Source organism: Typopeltis vanoorti, chromosome 5, assembly GCF_054136105.1.
Source record: "Typopeltis vanoorti isolate ZY-2024b chromosome 5, IOZ_Tvanoo_1.0, whole genome shotgun sequence".
Lineage (NCBI taxonomy): Eukaryota > Metazoa > Arthropoda > Arachnida > Uropygi > Thelyphonidae > Typopeltis > Typopeltis vanoorti.
Window position 1 is genome coordinate 96,933,707 of NC_143553.1, and position 23,037 is coordinate 96,956,743.

At 34.5% G+C, this 23,037-nt stretch overlaps 1 protein-coding gene across 1 annotated transcript in view; it reads right to left on the reverse strand.

The window, feature by feature from the left end:
• Positions 1 to 23,037, reverse strand: part of LOC150106676 (piRNA biogenesis protein EXD1-like) — a 187,764-nt gene that overhangs the window by 14,937 nt on the left and 149,790 nt on the right. Inside the window, exons 11-12 of the mRNA XM_090392627.1 lie at positions 15,608 to 15,809; positions 5,841 to 6,029 (exon numbers count right to left, since the gene is read on the reverse strand). Of these exons, the coding sequence (XP_090248753.1) occupies positions 5,841 to 6,029; positions 15,608 to 15,809 (391 nt within the window). The remainder of the gene's footprint in view (positions 1 to 5,840; positions 6,030 to 15,607; positions 15,810 to 23,037) is intronic.

Consider the following 23,037-nt stretch of genomic DNA (forward strand, 5'->3'; position numbering starts at 1 on the left):
AGATAGATAGATTATATTGTTGCCAATAGAAGGTGGAGAAGTGCTATCCAAGCAGCAAAAACATTACCTGGTGCAGACTGTGGGACAGATCATGAATTATTGATAGCTGAAGTTAAATTGAAATTAATGGCTAAAAAGAAACAAAAAGACAGTATCAGGTTTGATTTCGATCCTATAAATGAAGCATTTAATGTAGAAGTCAGAAAGAAATTAATAAGTTTGGAGAAGACAGGAAGAGAATTAAAAGAACTGCAGGAAGAAACAAAATGTAATCACAGAAGAAGAAAAGAAGGCTCTTAATAAAGCAACAAGAAAGAAAGATTGTAAATGGATGTCAGAAGAAGCTATTCAAATAGCAGAGGAAAGAAGAAAAATGAAACTTCAGAGAAAGAAAGAAAGGATTAGACAACTGAGTGCAGATTTCCAAAGACAGGTTAGGAAAGATAAGAAAAAACATCTAAACAAAAGGTGCAAGGAAATTGAAGAAAGCAATATTATGGGTAGAACAAGAGATCTGCTTAGAAAAATAAATTATGTTACAGGAAAGTTTATCCCTAAATAAGGAGTTGTAAAAAGTAATTCAGGTAAATGTCTGATGGAAGAAGAAGAAATGAAAAAAAGATGGAAAGAGTATGTAGAGGACTTGTACAAGAAAGATAATAATAAAGACGGAGAATTTAAAAGGAGAGAATTTGTTGAGGGCCCCATGATAATGAAAAGTAAAGTGATATCAGCAATGAAACAGCTGCCAAAAGGAAAAGCTCCTGGAGCTGATGGTGTGTCAGTGGAATTATTGAGAAAAGCTGGGGATGTAATAGTGAATATATTGACTGAAATTTGTTGGCAGGTTTGAAAGAAAATATACTGGCCTAGAGATTAGAAAACAACAGTATTCATCCCAATTCCAAACAAATCAAATCCCAGAGATTGTAATAATTATAGAAACATCACTTTAATTTCACATGCAAGTAAAGTTATGCTGAAAACTCAACAAAGGTTGAAGCCATATGTGAATAGAGAAATGCCACAAAGAACAGGCAGGCTTTGGAAGAGGTAGCACAACTGGAGACCAAATAGTAAACATGAGGTGGATTATGGAAAGAACAGGAGAATTTCGGAAGGAAGTATTCATCTGTTTTATTGATTATAAGAAAGCTTTTGACTGTGTGGATCACAACAGCCTGTGGATTGTAATGAGATCAATGGGAATACTTGAACATCTAATTCTCTTGATAAGAGAGCTGTATGACAATCAAGAAGCTTCAGTAAAAACAGTCTTTGGAGAAACAGACAATGTTTGAGTGGAAAAAGGAGTGCCGCAGGGTTGTACATTGTTGCTCTACCTTTTTAATATTTATAGTGAATATGTTATGAAAATGGCTGATTTAGACAGAGATCCAGCTGGAATTAAGACTCACTGCAGATAAATAAATAATTTAAGGTATGCAAATGATACAACCCTCATAGCAGAAACTAAGGAAGATCTGGAGTGGTTGATTCTATTGGTTAAGATGGAAAGTAACAAAGCCGGGCTTAATTTAAACATTAGCAAAACAAACATGTTGGCTTCTGGGCAATTTAAATGAATTTATAATATAGGGAGATAAAATAGAAATTGTTTAAAGTTATGATTTACTGGGGTCCAGAATCAGAAATGATGGTAAATGTGGAGATGAAAGAAGAAGAAGAAAGAAAAGAGGATAGACATGGGAAAAAAAGCAATGTTAAACATGACAAAAATTATGAAAGATAGAGGTGTGAGTAAGACCATGAATGTTAGAATTCAATGGAATGGTATTTCCAGTAGTGATGTATGGATGTAAACGCTGGATTATTAAGAAGAAAAATAGAAAGCAAATTGATTCATTTGAATTACGGGAACGGAGAAGACTATTAAGAATCTCATGGACTGCAAGAATGACCAATAAAAAGGTTTTTAGAGAATATAAAGACAGAATGCTCCTTGGAGGAGATGATCGTTAAGCAGAAGTTGATGTACTTTGGTCATATTATGTGAGCTGATGAATCATTGGAAAAGGCTGTTATGTTGGGGAAGATTGAGGGAATGAGAAGAAGAGGAAGACCACAAAAGAGATAGATGGAGAACATAAAAGAACTTACCAACTTGAACTGGCAATTACTGAAAGAAAGGACAAGAGGCCAAGTGGGATGGAGAACCTTTGTTCACAGGATCACCAAGAGTTGAAAACAACTGGATGGCACATAACAACAAATACATTATCTGGAAACTTCTTATTAATAAATACTTATCAGTTTTTCAATTACCAATTTGATCACTTTCAATCCAGGGGAAATCTTGTTTATGTCATCTGCCTTTGGACTAATGCTATGAAAATGTTTGACAAAAGTCATACTGATCTTGATATCTCAAAACACATTTCAGTTCTCTTAACAAAACACCTCTTAAGTACCCATCTTACATCTTCCTTCTTTTGCAATTGGATTACAACTTTCTCTCTGATTAAATAGTATGCATAATGATAGATTTTTATCTATAAACTTTGCAACTAATGCTGAATGCTACAATCTTCCATTTTTTTTTGTCTGTTATCTTTCTTCAGTATATCAGTAACTTTCTCTAACTCACCACAAAGTCAAACAGTTTGATGAGACTACACTATGCTCTTCTATACAAATGAAGAACATCCCTAGATTATCTACCTGAAATGTTGATCTACAAGCCATTATTCAGAAATATGGTGACCTCATTTATTTCAAGTAAAACTCTCAATCCTATCTTATTACTTGCAAAAAAAAAATCTTTTTTTTTTTTCACTCTAGTGTAGATATTTGAAATACTCAAATATCTCTAAGAATTATCCCAAGAAGAGGAATAGATGTATCACATACATTGCTTCTTCAGCATGCAAGAAATGAAGTTTTACCTTTAGTTCCAGGTTTTGGAGGTATTACTTTACCTCCAAACAACTATTAATCATAAATCTAACCAAAGAATATGATTCCCAAATCTTGGATGATGCACCTGAGAGCTCCTTAAAAAATGTTGATATTTTTAATGATCCCATACTATTTCAAGCAAATGCATTTCATACTTTATCACACAAATATTAAAAGGGCAAAATCCATTTGCTGCATGAATTTCTAGAAATATTTATTTTAACTTGATGCCAACTTAAAATATTATGTTTTTTCCATCTTCTTTTGTTCTTTCTTTCCGCCAGCTTTCAAGTTAAAGGGGTAACATTTTTTTTAATATAATGAACAGTCTCTTGTATAAAATCGTCACAAATCCTTTTTTAAGAGTATTTATTCTAGATTATCATCTGAGAAGACAGGGACAGGGAGAGATCTGAAATTTACTAGTCTACTGAGATGACTATATTATGTCTGTAAAAAACATGCAAAAATAGTGCCTACTTGACACCAAAACTTTAAAATCTAGCATTGTATAAATGATAAATCATCAACTGCAGATCTCTATTAAAATTTCAAAGAGGGAAAACAAATTCATTAATCACAACTGATCAGTTTTCAGTGCAGCTGGTTTCAACAATCCCTCAATATTTTTACATCTCCCTTCTTTTGCAACTGGATTACAACTATCTCTCTTACCTTTTTAGAGTTATCTTTCTATGGAAATTCAATGTTTTGAAAAGAGTTGATGATCCCTTTTTTTGATATGGCTATTATACTGAATAGATAAAGATAAAAAATTAGCACATCTATGTCTTCATAAATACAATATTAACATACTTTTGGCTGATTGTAAAACAAACTCAGTTTTAAACTGAATTAAAAACAGCATTCTACTTTGGTTGGAAAACATTTCAGTAGTTCAAAACACTGAGCAAATTCACTAACAATATTTCTTCTTTAGTGCAAGTTGAGGGTAATAATAAATGTGTGAAAATCATCCAAGAGAATAATACAAAAGGAGCACTTAATGAATTCTGTTTCTGGTCTTCACATTTTATGGCCATGATATGAAGAGAAAATAAAGACAAGAGACATAACACAAAATTTTCTTGACTGAATAATGCAACTATCCACTAAGAGTCCATTTATACTTTCCTACAATTGTTATGAATCTTGGAATTAATTCAAGTATTCTTTGGACAAACTGAAACAGCATTCTTACAAGGTATCACTGACTGTCTGAGCAATTGCTGACTAACTGCAAGTCACATATGTGAATTTTGATATAATACTGTAAAGAATACATATATATATATATATATATATATATTTTTTTTTTTTTTGCTTAAAGGTGGTGTTTGATTTAAACAAAAACAAATGTCTATTAACATTATGTGCTTTGATAAAGTATCTAAAAATTAATAAAATAATTTCTGAATACAAAAGGAATGATTATTCATTCAATATGTCAAATTTGCTTCAGAAAAACTTTATTTTAAGAGAATTTCACTACAGAAACTTACAGTACAGTAGCTTCATCCACGATTGCGACATTTTATGTTAAAAAATTATTAACACAAAATGTCACAATCATAGGTTACCATGATTTTTAATGCATTTTTTCATGTCTAATGCTACATTAAAAGAGCCAGTCACTAAACTATGGACAATTAAAATCTTTTGTTGCAAATGTGATTGTTGTGATAAATAACACCTTTCTTTTCATTGAAAAGATAGAGTATCACACAGATGCAATATACATTATCAAGACTGTTAGAATGGATGAGTATAGAGGATACATCAAATTTTTGCAACAAAAGTAGATTTTGTAAGACATTCATTAAACAGACAAAAAAAAAAAAAAAGCGTACAGCTGAGACCATTTCCTCCTCCTCCCCATCGCCCAAGAAAGTGGTTGTAACTACTATAAAGATTCCTCATCTTAATGATGATGATGTTCGTTTTCTAGAATTTGATCTACTCTTCTCTTCTGTGTAACTAATGCTCTAAGATATTGGCAACACATTCTCTTCCATAGGCACACAATGCATGCATTGTTTGAATTTAGTGAGCTTTGGCTAGAGTATGAACCTTCTCTAATGATGACAACTTATAGTTATAAAAATAAATAAATATATATATAAAATGCTATTTAGTGAATTCAACAGAAAATTAACTATACTGAACTATCATAATATGTGATATACTTCCTTGAGGATATATACTAGAAAATAAGAAAAATGAAAACATATGATAAAAAAATTGTACCGTTTATAATTATTATATTAAAAAAATAAAATGAAAATAAAAAATATATACCTTGCATTTAAACACAATATACAGTGGTTAGAGCTGAGAATCATGCACAAATGTAAGACACGGACTCCAACATGAAATCCGAGCAATATTAAAGACGTATATAAGGAATTCTGTATCTAATGAAACAGGCTGTTTTAAAATTAATTAGTAAATAACGAAGTTATAGTATGCCCACAGATTTGAGGCCCTTCGACTCTTCTGTGCATGTCAACAGGAGGAGAATCCATTCCGATAATAGGGTAATCAGTCCATATTGTGGGATGAGTTGTTTATTATTACACTTCAGAAAATTAACTTCTCTTTTATGATCATTATAGTTAACTATGTTGTTTGTATAACAGTCGGAAAATTTTACCTATAAAGCACGTGATTTCGCACATTGTCGACCAATTAATGTGTTCTTCATTTCTTTCTCCCCTTCAGCATGAATCGACTATTCTTGGCAAGACGCCAAGCAGAGATCTACAAACTGTGAGCAAACTATATCCAATGAAAATAATGAAACATATGTCTACAACATGGTAACAGCAACAATACTGGAAACATTTATTAAATTGTTTTAATGGGTAACCAAAATGATCCATAATCCTGTATGCAACGCAGTAAAATAATGCTTTACTCACCATCTGGGAAACTACATTTATCTTCTTTAACCTGAATAACAGAACTATTTCTGATCTCTTCATTTTCAGCAATAAATTCTGAAGATATTGAAACACTGCTGGTGAAAAGCTGAGTATCAGGTGGACATGTCTGATCGTCTTCTTTTTCTTTAATTTCATCTGTCTCACCATTGCTTGGCTTTGGCTGGACTACAAAAGTTAGCATGAAGAATTACATTACTTATCCATGTGGAAATTGACACATAAAATAAAAGTTTTGAGAATTTTAGGTAGGGGTTATGTAACCAACACTACCCAGCAGCAAAAGACTGACAGGTAGTGTTTCATGTTTTAATATGTTACTGTCCTATACTGATGCAATTATGTCAAGATTGTTTGCAAAGAATAATTTTTAAAGTGTATATAAATACATATATGCTGGTCGTTATTCATTTCTAGACTTGGTATAGTACAAACAAATTAATCTGAACAAGCCAAATTTTTGTTTTGGTTTTTGTTTCAGTTCACAATAATTCTGGTTTGGGTTTCGGTTTAAGTTAACTATTTTGGTCAAGTGCTGTGTGTGTTTTAATTGTCTCTACGATTTATTAAGTGTTATGCATTTTTAGTAGTGAAAACAAGTTGACAATCAAGTGTTTTATTCATTTTGTGTAGCTATAAAATTGATACATCTCCAGGAAAGTTCTTTCTTTTAAGGTGACACGGTGGTCAGCATTCATAGTGAAGAATTTATGGAGACACAACACATGTGTTAGAATAATGTGGTATATTATTAGAGCTTTATTAGTGGTATATTATTAGAGCATGTATTATATTATTATTAGTATATAGTATATATATATATATATATATATAATATATAGTATATATTATTAGAGTGGTATATTAATAGTGGTATATTATTAGAGCTTTATTAACGTGGTTAGTGTACTAAAGTGTTTTATAACATAATCTATGTCGGAAGTCGCCGCTAGATGAATTCGTAATGAGTAGTGTTCGTGCAAGCTCCAGATAAGATAAGTATCATTTTCAGTTATCGATACAAATTACTTAATATTGTGTAGTTTTGTTTTATTTGCCTTGCGTATTTTAGTGCGTCTATTTTTGGTGTGTTATAACGTTTAATTTGACAAAACACGTTACGGATAAATATGGCACCTGTGCGTAGGAAAATGGCGGCCAGTAATGAAGGTTCGCCATCGTTATCAAAGAACGGTAGCATAAAAGAAATGAGTCAGTGTACTAGCTGTGAAATGTACGCTTTGCGGAGTGCGGTCGGAGTGTGGTTAGAGATGATGATAAAGGATTGAATGTGTGTAGAAAATGTAGGGAGAATGTGGAATTGAAGCGTATTTCGGATCGTGAGTGTGATATTTTTGTCAACCTTCAAAATGAAGGAAATAGGGATATGACAAGAAACGGCAAAGTTGTACATGAAAATTGTGAGAGTGTGAATGTAGAAAGTGTGAATGATAGTATAAATGGTTTCTCAGAGAACAAAAAAGATGAGATAGATACATTGAGTGAGATCGCGTTGTTGAATAGTGCGATAGAAAGAGCAAAACAGCAGCTAGAGTGCATGAACAAAAGTAGACTGAATGAACCAACCAATAATAAAAGGTATGACAGGAAAAATAGACGTATGAATGTGAACATGAACAAAATGAAGGATAGAGTGCTGTATGGAGACTCGTTAGTACGAGGTGTGTTAGTAGAGGATTTGACAAAATCGTACCAACCTGGTGCGACCATAAAGGACGTAACTGCGTCTATTAGAGAGCAAAAGGAAAGGGTGAAAGAAATGATTGTTGTGGCAGGTACGAATGATTTGAAAGGAGATAAAATGGAAATGATAGAAGACCTGAATGAATTGTTTGAGGTAGCAAAAGAAAAGAGTGAGAGAGTTAGAATGATTAGTCTTTTGCCACGGTATGACAGTGAAATGTTTAAAAGGAGGGCTATAATTGCAAATGACTTTATGCGTGGGTTATGTATGACGAGTGGTGTGGAATTTGTGGATGTGTGGAGTGAGTTTGATGGGCGAAAGGATCTATATAAGATGGATGGCTTGCATTTGAATGGTTACGGTGTAAGAAGACTTGAGAAAGTGTTGCTGAATGTAGTGGATGTGCAAATTCAGGGAAACTAGATTTGTTAGGAGGGGTGGGTAGAGATACAGTCCTTATGGAGGCAGTTGAATGTAAGAATGAATATAATATGCCAGAGCAAATAAGGACAACAAATCAGAGTGGGATAGTTAATATAAGGCATCAAGGTAGGGTTGGGGCTAATGGGGGTCTTAAATTCATGTACACTAATACTAGGAGTATTAGGAACAAGAAGGAAGAGTTTTTGGCCATGGTTGGCACTTCCAGACCACAGGTTATAGGTATTAGTGAAACATGGCTGACTGTAGATGATATAACTAGTGGGATTGAATGTGATGGGTATAGTGTGTTCAGGAATGACAGAGAGAATAAAATGGGGGGAGGAGTATTGTTGATGATAGCTGATGAGCTCCAGCCAAGGAGAATAGAAGTTGAATTGCAGGATAGAGAAAAGAGCACATTTGAGGCCATTTGGTGTGAGATTGTGGCTAGCAGAACTAAATATACAATTGGGTGCTGCTATAGACCAGGTGATGGAAAAGATGGTGGTGACAGTATGCACAAGCAAATAGAAGAAATGGGTGGAAGGAGGGTGATTATTATGGGAGATTTCAACTATGGTCGCATTGATTGGAGTGAGGAGAGGACACATGGGAGGAAGGAACTGGATTTTATGCGGTTATTAAGGGATAACTATCTGCGACAGCATGTAATGGAAAATACTAGGGGTCAGAGAGTGCTTGACCTAGTAATTACATCTGAGGATTTGGCTGTAACAAATATGACCGCATTGCCACCAATCGGTGAGAGTGATCATAGGGTCTTAACTTGGGAGGTGGCTAAAGGTGTAGAATTTTCAATTAAGACAGGGTACATGTGGAATTATCGGGCGGGAAAGTATGACAAGCTTAGGAGTTTGATTGGTTCAGTGCCATGGCATGTACAACTGCAAGGACTAGAAGTTGATAGTGCATGGGAGGTAGTTAAGAAGTGCTTGCATGAAGCAATGGCTGACTGTATACCTAGAGTCCGAATAATAAATCAAGTAGGGGTTAAATGGATGAATAACACCATTAAGCTTGAGTTGCAAAAAAAGAAACAACTATGGAGGGAATTTAAGGAGAAGGGTGACCGGCAGGCACATGAACAGTATAAAGCGCAGGCCAGAAGGGTGACGAGTGTGGTAAGAAAAGCAAAAAAAGGATTACGAAAGAACATTGGCCATGCAGGCTAAAGAGAATCCTAAACAGTTTTTTAGATATGTAGCAAGTAAAAGGAAAAATGTACATGGCAGATTGATTTTAAAGAATGCCGATGGTAGGGAGGTAACTGAATCAGTTGAGATAGTTGAGTTACTGAGTGAGCACTTTGCAAAAGTATATCATCAAGGTGGTGACATTGCAGAAACGAATAAACCAGTAGATTATACGGGAATTGTGGTTAATGAAGTGGAGGTGAGTAGTCTATTGCATAACCTCAATGTCAATACATCTGTGGGATTGGATGGTATACCAGCTCGTGTTGTACGAGAAGCAGCTAAAGAATTGTCAGTACCCTTGACCATTTTGTTTAATTTGAGTCTCGGGTCTGGGTTAGTCCCGAGCGGGTGGAAAGAGGGGAAAATAGTTCCACTGCATAAAGGTGGTTCCAAGACTGCTGTTGTAAATTACCGACCGATTAGCATATCAGGAATCATTGTAAAGGTCTTAGAGAAAATAGTCAAAAGGAAAATACAAGATTGGATTGAAGAAAATGGGATACTGTATCGGGGACAGCATGGTTTTGTGAAGGGTAGGTCATGCCTCAGTAACTTGCTCACATATTATAACACAGTGACGGCTGAACTGGATAAGGGTAATGGGTTTACGGTGATTCTACTGGACCTTGCCAAGGCCTTTGACAGGATTCCACATGGAATTCTAATCAGTAAATTGCAGCATATGGGAATGGACATAGGGTTGGTGAGATGGATAGGAGGGTGGTTGACGGAGAGATATCAGAGAGTGGTTTACTCGGGAGTAGAGTCCACAAGACGGCCTGTGACTAGTGGTGTGCCACAAGGATCTGTTCTTGGACCAATGCTGTTTAATTTGTTCATAAATGATATAGGAAATGATCTGAGAGGAACAGTTCATTTGTTTGCGGATGATGCGAAGTTGGGTAGGGCAATAGTGAATGCAGATGACGTCAAAATTTTGCAGGATGATTTGGATAGATTGGAGGTCTGGGCTAAGGAGAATGGATGTCAGTTTAATGTGGCAAAATGTAAGGTTATGCATTTTGGAGTGAAAAGATTGGAGGCAGTTTACTGCATTGGTGGAACCCTGCTCCAGGAAATTGATGAGGCACGAGATTTAGGAGTGTTGGTGGATAGGGAATTGAAATTTAGGGGACACATTGCAAAAGTGACCAAAACAGCTCATCAAATCACTTGGTTGCTGAAGAATACGTTGACAAGCAGAGACAAGCAGGTTATTCTTCCTCTCTATCGAGCCTTGATAAGACCCCATCTAGACTACTGTGCTCAGATTTGGTCACCTAGGTTTCTTCTTGATGGGGAGGATGTGGAGAGGATCCAGAGGCGAGTGACCAAGATGATAGCAGGTCTGTGGAATGAACCGTATGAGAACAGGTTGAGGATTTGTGGGTTGCAAAAATTGGTTGATAGGCGGAGGAGGGGAGATATGATTGAGACATTCAAATTACTGAAGGGTTTCTATAAAATTAATTCAGAAGATATTTTTGAGAACAGGGCTGGTTGTGGGAGGACTAGGGGACATCCATGGAAACTGGGAAAAAGTGTGGTTAGTAAAGGTGTTAGAGCTGGGTTCTTTACTTTTAGAGTAGTGAATGAGTGGAATGCGCTCCCTGAGTCTGTAGTGGATGCTGTGACAGTGAATGAGTTTAAGGCGAGGTATGATAGATACTGTATGAATGTCAGATAGTTGTGATGAATATGATTTGGGGCCTCCCTCGATGAGTCTAATGACTCCCTGGAGTTGCCCGTAATAATAATAGTAATAATTACTTTACTTAAACTTTAGGAAAACATTCAATGTTTTGACCTCTATATTGAGGTCATTTCTAACATGTTCGTTGTGTCTCCATAAATTCTTCACTATGAATTTCCAAGAAAGTGCTCAAAAATATGTATTCTTTCTCAGCACACATCTATGATTCAAAGACAAATTGCCAATGGGTGTGGTGTTGGTTTGGGTACTGCTAATGTGATTTTAAAGAGGTTTAGGAAGATTACCTATTCTCCTGACAGAAAAGGAAAATGTGGGCAAAAAAGGAAAACTACACTTAGTCAAGATGATTTACTAGTTAGAAAAAGCAAAATGAATCCAAGATTGTCTGCTGTTGACTTAAATAGAGACTTGGCAGCTAGCGGGATTAAATGTTTCTAACATGACAGTCCACTGAAGATTGCTGGAAGCAGGGAGAACTACCACAAACCAAAAAAGAAACAATGTTGGCAAAGGCTACAAAGAAGAACAAAGAAATGACAAAGCTATTTCTTTGTCTGAGGAGAGTGAGTACCCGATGTTCACAAATCAGTAGCTGAGAAGACTTCTCCTGCCTACTAAAATCACAACATCCAATTGCTTCAGTGGCCAAGTAACTCTCCTAACATTAACCCAATAGAAAATTTGTGGAAAGAGACTTCGAAAATTAAATTGTGACACAAAGGATAACTTAATACAATCTGCTATAAAAGTATGGTTTTGAGGCACAAAAATAAGAAAAATGTCTTCTATGTTGGTAGTCCGTGCCTAAAGGAATTAATGGATTTATTAGGAACAGCAAAACACATTTAAATTTTTAGGTAAAGTTGAAGTTTAATATTTGTACTTATTTTCTTGCAAAATTAAACCTCTTCTTTAAAATGTGAGTGTTCAGATTAATTTTTTGCTACTGTAAGTGAGAGAGATATTGTCATTACAGAGGTAATGCCATCATTGCCATGAATACTAATGAGAATAATCATAAAATTAATACCTTATTGAGAGATAGGGTAACCTACAATGTGATTAGCAGGGATCCAACAAAGTCAAATCAATAAATTAAATAAATTATTAGACAAGGTACAATCTTGGGAGCTGCTACCATTGAGAAGTTAGGAATTCATCATGCCCGTCTGCCTTGTCTCTATGGTCTACCTAAAGTGCACAAAAATGATGACCCGCTACACCCAGTAGGGAGGACAATACTGTCTTTCCCACTTAACACCTTGCAGAACATCAAGGTGTTCTGCAAGGTGTTAAATTTAGAACCACTGTTTTGTCATCTTCATAATCTCACTAGCCACACTAATTCTTATATTAAAAACAGCCTTGACTTTGAACATGTATTTGAAGATTAAAGATATATGCCTGTCTAATTACAAGATCATGGTTTTGTTTGATGTCTCTCCCTATTTACCAACATTCCACTACAAGAGACTCTTCAATTTTTGTTATCCGATTTTCCAGAAGACATTGCTAGCTTATTTAATTTCATTGTCAATGCCGTCTATTTTACAAGGCAGAACAAGTTGTTCAAATAAATCGAAGAAACAGCAATGGGCAGTCTTATATCTCACCAGCTTTGGCTCATTATTTTATGGGGCATCTAGAAAATCAACTTTTTCACACTATTTTTTCTCAATCTCATATATGGCTGTTTGTTGATGATATCTTTGCCATCAAGCCCCACTCAGAGTTAAAATTACTTCAGTTGCTGGAAAAAATAAATTATTTGCAAGTCTGTATCAAGTTCACTATTGAACGTGAATCCAACAATTATCTACTCTTTTTGGATACCTTAATACATTCAAAATCCTACAGATCATGATGAATTTTCAGTTTATCAAAAACCAACGTTTACTGGGAGACATTCACTCTTCCTCATGCCATCATTCATTACAGAAGAAAGGTATGTGGCGCTGCATGCCCATTTTGGTTGGGCATGCTGTCAAGTGATTTCAAGATAGAAAAGGAACCATGAAAAGTAGAGATCCAAAGGGGAAATAGTGGCAGTGGTTTTGAGGGAGTGTGATAGAAGTGAACAGAATGAAATATTTAGTTGGGGATCTTGGTACAGAACTGGTGATGCAGAGAGTAGTGACCATGAAATGTATAAGCATATTAGCCAAGCAAAAACGAAAGGAGTGATCATTATGGGTGATTTTAATCATGGCAATACAGACTGGGATGACAAGAGAGCATCTGAAAGTAAAGAAAATAAATTTCAGATTTTGAGAACAGTGCTCCTTGGGTATTCAAAAACTAAGATTGCCTAAGACTGTTGGCATTAGCGAAACCTGGCTTTCAGAATCAGATATAGTAAGTGGGATTGAGTGTAATTGATATTCTATTTTTAGGAATGACAGAGGAGATAGGAGAGGAGAAGTGTTACTAATGATATCAGAGGACATGTCCAGTTAGGGTAGAAATACAAGAAAACAATCATTTTACTTTCTTTTGGTTCCTTTCTTTTAGTGTTACACAGTGTCTGCACGGTTAGCCTAGTGGCTTTGCACTCCGCAACCATATGCCTGGGGAAGGAGTGTCCAGGGTTCGATTCCCGTCGCCGATGTGAGGAGCTTAAGGATCTTCCTCAGCCGTAGCCAAGTTAGCCAGTCTTGGGCGTGGACAGCAGGGTTTTTTCCCCCAGTTTATCTGGGGTTTTTCATCCCGCAAGCAAGCAAACCGCCCCCGTGAACACACGGATCTACAACCATAAATACTTAACCCCTCCCCATGAGGGGGCTCAACTCACCCCAATAGGGACAGGGGAGAAAAGAGAGGAAACTCCATATGAATAAATAAATAAGTGTTACACAGTGATCAGCATTCATTTTAGAAATATGGCCTTTACAACCGTGTTATAAATAACTATTTTAATTTCCTGACATTTCGACCTTCATATTGTCATCATCTGGAATATATACAAATATACAAGGACAAGCTGAGTTACATTTCACACAATATGCTAAAGAAACAATGATTTGATCAACGGTTATTCTACTGGCATGACCTCTAGTGAAAAAAAATATATATATATATTAAAAAATAAATAAATAAATAAGATAAAATTAAAATTAATTATTTAGAAACTACATCAAAGCTAAATTAAGAGAAACATTCTTTCATCTATGTAAAGTGTTCAGGGCATGATCAGAAAGGCCAAGAAAAGGTATGATCAAAAAAGAACAAGAAAACAATGATGGTAACAATGTTCCATATAGCGATGAGTTGGAGTCTATTCTGGTGTGAAGTGAAGGTTAACAGAATGAAATATATGGTGGGGTGTTGCTACAGCAGCTCAGTTGTAGAAGACAAAGAAATGCATTGCCAATTTAGCCTTATGGGTATGAAGCAAATGATCATTATGGGTGACTTTAATTTTCCAAACATTGTCTGGGTAGAAGAGAAATCTCATGATAAGAAAGAATAGGAATTTATTGAATTGTTGCGAGACAACTTTCTCATGCAGCACGTGAAAGAAGGAACTCGAGGTCAAAGAGTGTTGGATTTGCTCATAGCGTAATAAGGGATCTCTGTCAAGAATATGGCTATTTTACCACCAATTGGTGACAGTGATCATGCTGTTCTTTCTTGGGAAGTAGCTACTTGTATTGAGGCTCCGATTAAAACAGGCTACATGCTGAACTACAAAGCTGGAAATTATGATCAACTTAGGAAAATACCATCTTTGGTCCCATGGTATCAGTTATTGAATGGAAAAAATGACAGCGATGCATGGGAATCTTTGAAAAAGTGCTTGAATGAGAGGAATGCATCATTAGTGTTCGAAGAATAAATAGGTTGGGAGTGAAATGGATGTGCAACCTTATTAAGCAAGAGATCCCACAAGAAGATGATGTAGAAAGAATATCATGAGAATAAGAGTGAGAGGAGTTATGAAATATACAAAGCTCAGGACAGAAAAGTAACAAGTATTGTGAGGAAAGCTAAAATGAAGTATGAAAAGAAATTGGCCATGCAGGCTAAAGGCAATCCAAAAGAATTTTATCATGATGCTGCAAGCAAAAGAAAGAATGAATGTGGAGGAATAGCTTTATTGAATGCAGATGGTACACGAGTGTCAGAAGGTAAGGAAAATGTTCGTTAATGAGTGTTCACTTTGCTAAGATATATCAACCAGGTGTATATAGCATGGTGCACAGTGCTACTGCTATTTTGGATGAAGAGAGAGGTTCATGAAAATGAGGTTGAAGAGCTGTTACATAACCTGGATAAGAATTTGTCAATAGGAACAGATGGAATATCAGCCTGTTTGTTAAAGGAATGTTCAGCCAAATTGGCTAGGCCTTTCACACATTTGTATAACTTGATTTTCATGGTGTATTCTGATCACCGTGTAAGCATGAAGGAAAGAAAAGAACACAAGAGTATTCTGGAAAAAGAGTTCCAGGCCTGTTTCCAAAAACGGGAACACAGTCTGAACCAGTGTATACATGCTCAAGGGGACTACTTGAAAGGTGACAGTAGCCACTAATGTATAGTTCTGAATGTAGATTTTTTTACAGGTGCATTCTGGGAATAAAATTATCATGCCTCGTATATGTGCACACACTGTGCACAATCTGAATTACTATATTAACGTATATATACAATATAAACAAAAGTTTAGTATCTACACAGTACTTACAATAATTTAAAATAATTCTTGAATTTCCTTTCTCTTTCATGGCAAAGCTTTCTTTCTCATACTGCATAAAAGTATTCTGAAATCCATCTCTTATTCTTGGATTTCTTCCAGTAAATACAGTGGATGAATTATTTGGATTATTTCCTCTTTGAAACTGATAACTAAAATTTTGAAATCCTCTAGGAAGCATATGAGGTGAGGACTGAAAGAGATAAATTTTAATTTTGCTGATAATATGAAAAATAGAGCATTTTGTAAATAGAATAATTTTATACTCTTACATTACAAAAATGATTTAACCTTACAATTAACCTTTGCAGCTCAATGTCAAGAAAGAAAGTAGAACAAAGCACTCACAGCTAAGTCTATGTATATTAGTTTTCTACCATATGTTTTTTTATCCAATGACTATTTCAGCATATAAATTCAAACAATGATGGGACAAGAAATAACTTGTAAAAATTAGATAAGATAAAAATTCAGAATGGATAAACATACTGATTACTGTTTTTTTTTTTTTTTCACCTGGAAATGCATCAGTATTCATTAGTTACATTCAATCTTTTTTATCTCTTTGTTTCAAACTCCATTTTTTGTTCACTTGAATTTTAATAATGAATGTCACTGGAAAATACATGCATCCATAAAAGAAAATTTTGGGGTTTTTAGAATACATCTTCCAGTAAATTAAACACTACTTTTAGTACATGGAACAAGAAAAATAATTATTTTTTAGGAGCAATGCTATTTCAAAAGAACTGAAGAACAATAATGGAAATTTTAATACAGAAATGGAAGTTGTAGTGGCAATGATAAAACACAATTGGGATATTTGTGTGTGCGTGCATATATATATGAGGGGGGGGTCTGGAAAGTTCATCCCGACAGTGCGCTCATCGTGAGAGAGTTTCTAGCCAAACAATTGATTACTGAATTAGGTAATCCTGCTTATTCACCTGACTTAGATCCCTGAGATTTCTGGCTGTTTCCAAAATTAAAGACTGTGCTAAAAGGACGAAGATTTTTTGACATCACTGATATCAGCATAATGTGATAAAGGAACTCAAGTGATAAACACCTAGAACAAAAATTAATTAATTTTATGTCTTCTTATACATCCTAAAAGAAAAGATATTTTCTGAAAAAACATTTTTATATGAAAGAAAAAAAAAAATTATGAAAAAAATTGTATATGAAAAGACATTTTTATTCTAGGTGTTTATCAGAACTTTCCAGATCCCCACCTCTCATATATATGTATTAAAAAAAAAATACTATAAGATAACAATTTCCCAAACTTCTGGAATAGAAAGGCAGTCATTACAATTTAAATTAAGGCTGATGGAGTAAGGCATCTTCTTAGAATAAAAATCCAAATTTATAATCAGAGTTATGGACGAGTTTGGTATTTTCCCCACCGGATTCCATGGCTAGTGCTTTCAATTCTACAATGAGCTAAGCCAGATTTATGAGATCTGATAAACTGAATACAGCTTTAGTGTTCTGAAATATTTTATTTTATTTTTTTTTTGTTTGGACCAAACTAAGACAAGTCGCAAGAACATCAAATTTGGTAAAAACCAGGAATAAAGTCCATAGGAATTCTATGGACTTCTGGAAAGATGAACTTTCCAGAAGTCCATGGTTCATTGTAATCCAAATCAAGATTACACATAACAATGATGTCATGTGTAATCATGGGTTATAACTTTTTAATAGGTCATTTGTTTGATAGTTTGCAATTCCTGTTTAAGAAATACTTCAGAGGAGCAAGTTTTATGTGCTTTAGATACCAAGGATTTTATAATTCCATATTTCTGAGATGTATTGTGTGCAGATGAAATAGAAAAATAGTGACCCATTAAAAGTTGGATTATGGAAGACAGAAGTTGAAAGTGATTCATCTGATTCTTGTTTGATGTTCACATTTAAAAAAAGATATTCCTCCTGACAATTCTTTCTCTAAAGTAAACTTGATTCAATTATGTAAATTATTAATTTACAATCCTGAATCACTACATACTCATCTACACTCAAAGAGAATGCTTAGGGTTAAGATCCTTTCTTCAGGGAATTCCAAATAAAAATTAACCAAATTTGGTGTCAGAAGTGAGCCCATCACAGTTCCTTCAGCCAGTTTGTAAAGTTTATCTTTCTAGGCAAAATATCCAAATCAGGATTAAATTACAATGAGGGTATCTAACTGTCATTTCAGTATATGCATAGGTGGAAGTGAAAAAAAGTGATGAAAGCTTTTACTCCCTCCTATGCGAAGTAACAATCAATAAGTCTGACTATCTAGTAGTGAGAGATGACAGAATTAAATGGCTAGTATATATAGCAAGCAAACAGTTAATATAAATGGGAGAAAGCAATTGATTATGGAGTTTACAATAATTTTTAAGTTACAAAACACTTTTTTTTTACACACACAGAATGTAATAAATACACTTGGATGGCAAGAGGATTACTAACAGACTGTGTAAGAGTAAATAAAAAAAATTAGCAAAATATATTCTTGACACAAAGGATTTTAGAAGTTTTGAATTGGAAACTTATCACTTCCTATTAATCTTAGCAATTCAATTTGCTTTGCAATGGTCGAAAATAATGAAAGTAGAAACTAAAGACAAGGACAGCTTCAAAGTCTGTCTGTTAAAAGATGCTAGCACAAAGTAGCATTTTAAACAGTAAGTTAAAAAATTAACAGAAGATATAGAAAAAAGCAAATCAACTGAAGAAGGCTGGTTAAACATTTCTAGTATATTGAAACAGGGAGAATTTGAAAACTTAGGCAAAAAGAAGAGAGGGAATCGTAAAAGTGGTCTTAAGCAGTGGGATGAAAACATTTCTACAACTATAGAAGATAAAAGAAATGCTTCAAGAGGTATTTATGAATTATATCAACTGAAGATAAAATTGAATATAACAGAAAGAAAACCATAGCTAAAAAAGAAGTGAAGAAAAGACACCAAGAAAACTGGAATAATTTGATATCTAATTTAGAGAGAGAGATTTAAAAAATTAACTCCATTAACTTATAAAATTTTAAACAATTTGAATCAAGAAATAGGAGAGAACATGGGAGTCAATGTAACTGATAAAACTATTTTCAGGATTTATGGTCACATACTAAAATAATTAGAAATACCACAATCCAAAAACAATCTGGTAGAACATATTTCTATATAGGAATTGAATTATATATTAAATAACTTCATAAACAATAAATCACCTGGATAAAATTATATTAACATGGGACTGTTCAAATATGTCGTTTTTTAGTGACCCCCACACAGGAGAAAGGTCACAGGACCTATAAGATAACAGTGCCCTGTGTGGGTAAGTGATTAAGGAGAAAGAAGAAGTCTATCGATATACAGGGTGATTCTAAATTATTGTTGGGGTTTCTGTGGCCTATAATTTCCAAACCAGAAACAATAAAATAAAACTGCTTACAGAATATGAAAGTGTAAATTCAAAAAGTTTTATTTGGTAATGCTGTACTCGCCCATTGATGTCTGGGAAATAATATGATGCCATACTTCAAAATGGCAACTATTCATTAGAAAGCAATGTACATACTTTTGGTTTTATAAATCAAAGTCCATTATCACAATGCAACATCGTTACAGAATGGAAAACAGATAATGCTATCTGACATTGAAAGTTTATTTTTCACTTGGTTAGACTAATAAATTTAGTTTAATCCTTTATCCAAGTGTGAGCAAACAAAGTTTGCACCTGAAAGTATCTTCAGGACTGGGGTAAGGTGGTACAACACCAGGCAACTCTTTGCAAAGGTGGAGCAAGCTAACATCACTCCTATCTCAGTATCTCCCATAATGCAAAACACATCTCCTTGCAGATACGTCTGATGTTATGCATTAAGGGAAGGGCCATTACCATTCCTCCACTTTTTTTCTGACATTTAATAACTAGAGCAGCCACTGGCCAACATTCATACACTATCCAACTCCAAACATACCAAACAAAAACTTCATCTTCCTTCAGTCCATCCACCCCTATTCTTTTGAACAATATCTCCCTTACTGTTTTTCCACTGAGTACAACCGCCAACTTTTTAAGGAATACTGGATGATTCTAAATTACTGTCAGGCCTATAATTTTCAAGTCGGAAACGACAAAATAAAACTGCTTATAAGAAAATGTGACTCAGAAAGTTTTATTACTTATATAATCAACACTATAGAATCTAAACAACTTCAACGTGTGACTGGCAGATAAGATGTTCCTCCAAGTGTTCTCCATCATTTGTGGTGTAACTGTTTATATTGTGGCAACAATTCATATTATCTGCCCTTGGGGTACACACACACACAGCACGTTAAAATATTTCTATTTCATTTACCTCTCATCTACACCCGCTGTCCAAAAAGAAACTGAACTTTTTGAAAATAGAAGAAACTAGTGGCACCACTTGTTGTATCTTTTTGTTGTTGAAAGCGACAACCTTCATTAGTGTTGTGTCAATTGTTCATGACATTTGTTTCATTAGAAGCCGATTTATAGTGCCAAGAGTGACGGTGTGTTTTGACGAACAGTCAGAAAATGAGTTTCAAACAGAGAGCTGTGATTGTGTTAAACTTGGTAAAAGTTTTACCGAAACGCATCGAATGCTTCAAAACGCATACGGTGATGAATGCTTATCCCATACTCAAGTTTATGAGTTTTAAGTGATTTCAAAGTGTCGTGAGACGCTTGAAATCACTTAAATGGATGATGAAAAGCTGGGCTGTCCAAAAACTGGACTGAGCAAAGTTAACATCCAAAAAGTGCGTGATTTCATCAAAGAAAACCCGAGATATTCTGTAAGATTGATTGAAGATGAATCGAGGATTCCAAATTCAACTGTTCACAACATTTTGACTGAGAGTTTGGGCCTTCATAAACTGAATTCGCGATTTTTTTGAATTCGCAATTTGCACCATCTCATTGTTTGAACACTGTGAGACAATTTTTGAGCAAAAACCAAGTTTGTGTGTTGGATCACTCGCTGTATTCAATTGATTTAGCACCCTGTGACTTCTTTCTCTTCCCCCAACTTCATTTGCCGATGAAAGGAAAGCTATATGACACCATCGAAAACGTTCAAGCGCAATAACGACGACCCTCAACAGTATCCCAAAAACCAATATAAAAAACTCATTTAATGAATTAATTGACCGTGCCAAATGCTGTATCGAAGCTGAGGGAGAGTATATTGATTGAAATAAATGATTTGAATAATTATAATTGGCGTGTTTTATTTTCTATCAAAAGTTGTGGTCAGCAGTTTCTTTTTGGACAGAGGGTGTACTGAAAAGAATATCTATGGTGCAAGCTGGACTTGAGCATAAACTGGAAATATAGTTGATCCTCGCTATATTAAAGATTGCTATAACAAACTATTTACTCTAATATATTCTTCCTATGATCACTAAATATGGAATACTATTCCAATCAGATTGCCACTGCAGAAATTTAGTAATGAAAGTATACTGAAATCTCATTATTTGGAAGAAAAATTTTAAAAAAAAGTGAAATACGCTATCCAACCAAAAAAAAAAAGGCTGTGGGTTTGAATCCCGACATGGGTATTTGTGATTGTCTGTGTAAACACCAGTGGTGGTCAGCAGTAGATGGCGTTGGTGTAGTTGCGGTCAGTTGGTGATTGAACAGCAGAGAGAGAGAGATGGAGTTGTAGAGCAGGTGCCCTCCCTCGATGAGTCCTTGGATTCCCTGGAGGTGTCAAATAATAATAATAAAAATATATTTTTTATAAAAAAATGCTTGCATCTTTTTTTAAACAGGATAGACAAGTTCCTAAAGAAAGGACTAATATTATGTTCAGAAGAAAGGTAAAAACAGATTCCTATTCATAAAGTGTTAAACGGACTATACAGAAAGCATTAAAAGAGAACTATGATAGCTAGCTAGTCAAAATGAACCATTCATACTAAAGGAAGGTGTTCACTGTGCAAAATTCTAATGCCAAGAATTCTACATCTTAAAGAAGAATACTTCTGGATGACAGAATAAACAATTCAAGGTTTGTTTTTCTAGCTAAAATAACATAAATCTTATTAAAAATTGTTAATTCTTGACCACAAAGATTAATGAAAATTAACTATTATTTAGATATTCGTCAAGTGTAGGTGAATAACTAATTTAATTACCAACTAGTTTTGCCAGCTTGTGCTGTCGGCTTCTTCAGGGTACAATCAGGAAAGCAAAGAAACGAAAATCACAAGTTATATGTTAACTGACAATTCTATTTCAATAACAAAAATAGTAGTGTGTGTGAAACAATACGCGTGTCGAGGATACATGATATTTACTTGTTGAGATGTATTTTGTAGTTTCACTGAAGTTCATTTCTTGTGTGTTGTTGTAGAATTTTAGCTAGATATTTTGACAGTAAATACGTTGGTGAGTTGATTCCATCCACTAATGGACATAATGGGGAGCCATCCTTATGTACTTTTTGAACGCCATATAGTCCAGGAGTTAGAGGATGCATAGATTTTAACTTTTTAATTAGATCTGTAGGCCAGTTTGTCATCTGATGTAATAATTCATTGGTATCGTTATGGTTTAAATTAAAATCTATGCATCCCCTAACTCCTAGACTATACGGTGTTCCAAAAGTACATAAGGATGGCTCCCCATTACACCCAATAGTGGATGGAATTAACTCTCCAACATATTTACTGTCAAAATAATTAACTAAAAATCTACAACAACACATCCATTAGAATTATTAAAAACTCTCAACATTTTATAGAAAAATTAAAAAACATCTCTATCGCTATCTCTGAAAATGATATACTTGCCAGCCTTGATGTCACTTCCCTGTTTACCAACATTCCAGTGATTGAAGTTATCAACATCTTAGAAAATTTATTCCCACAAGATGTCTCTTCATTGTTTAGCCACTGTCTATCTTCTAACTATTTCGTATGGAAGAAAACAATTTACAAACAATCAACCGGATTGGGCATAGGCAGCCCCCTCTCACCCACTAGTGCTGACTTATTTATGGAAGATCTTGAAAGTAAAATCTTATCTCAAATTAATCCAAAACCTAAGGCATGGTTCAGATTTGTTGATGACATCTTTATCATTTGGAACCACAAAAAGGAAGAGTTATTAGATTACCTAAACAAAATCAATATGTTCCACCATACTATCAAATTCACACTAGATCTTGAAAAGGACAAACAACTACCATTCCTAGACATCATAATAAAAAAAAAAGAAAATACCAGTGTCAACTTATCAGTTTATAGAAAACCAACAAATACTGGATGTTATCTAAACTTTAGCTCATCACACCACATCTCCCAAAAACTCAGCATTATTCATATGCTAAAGAAAAGAGCTATACAATTCACCACAGACCATAATGATCTACAAGAAGAATTAAA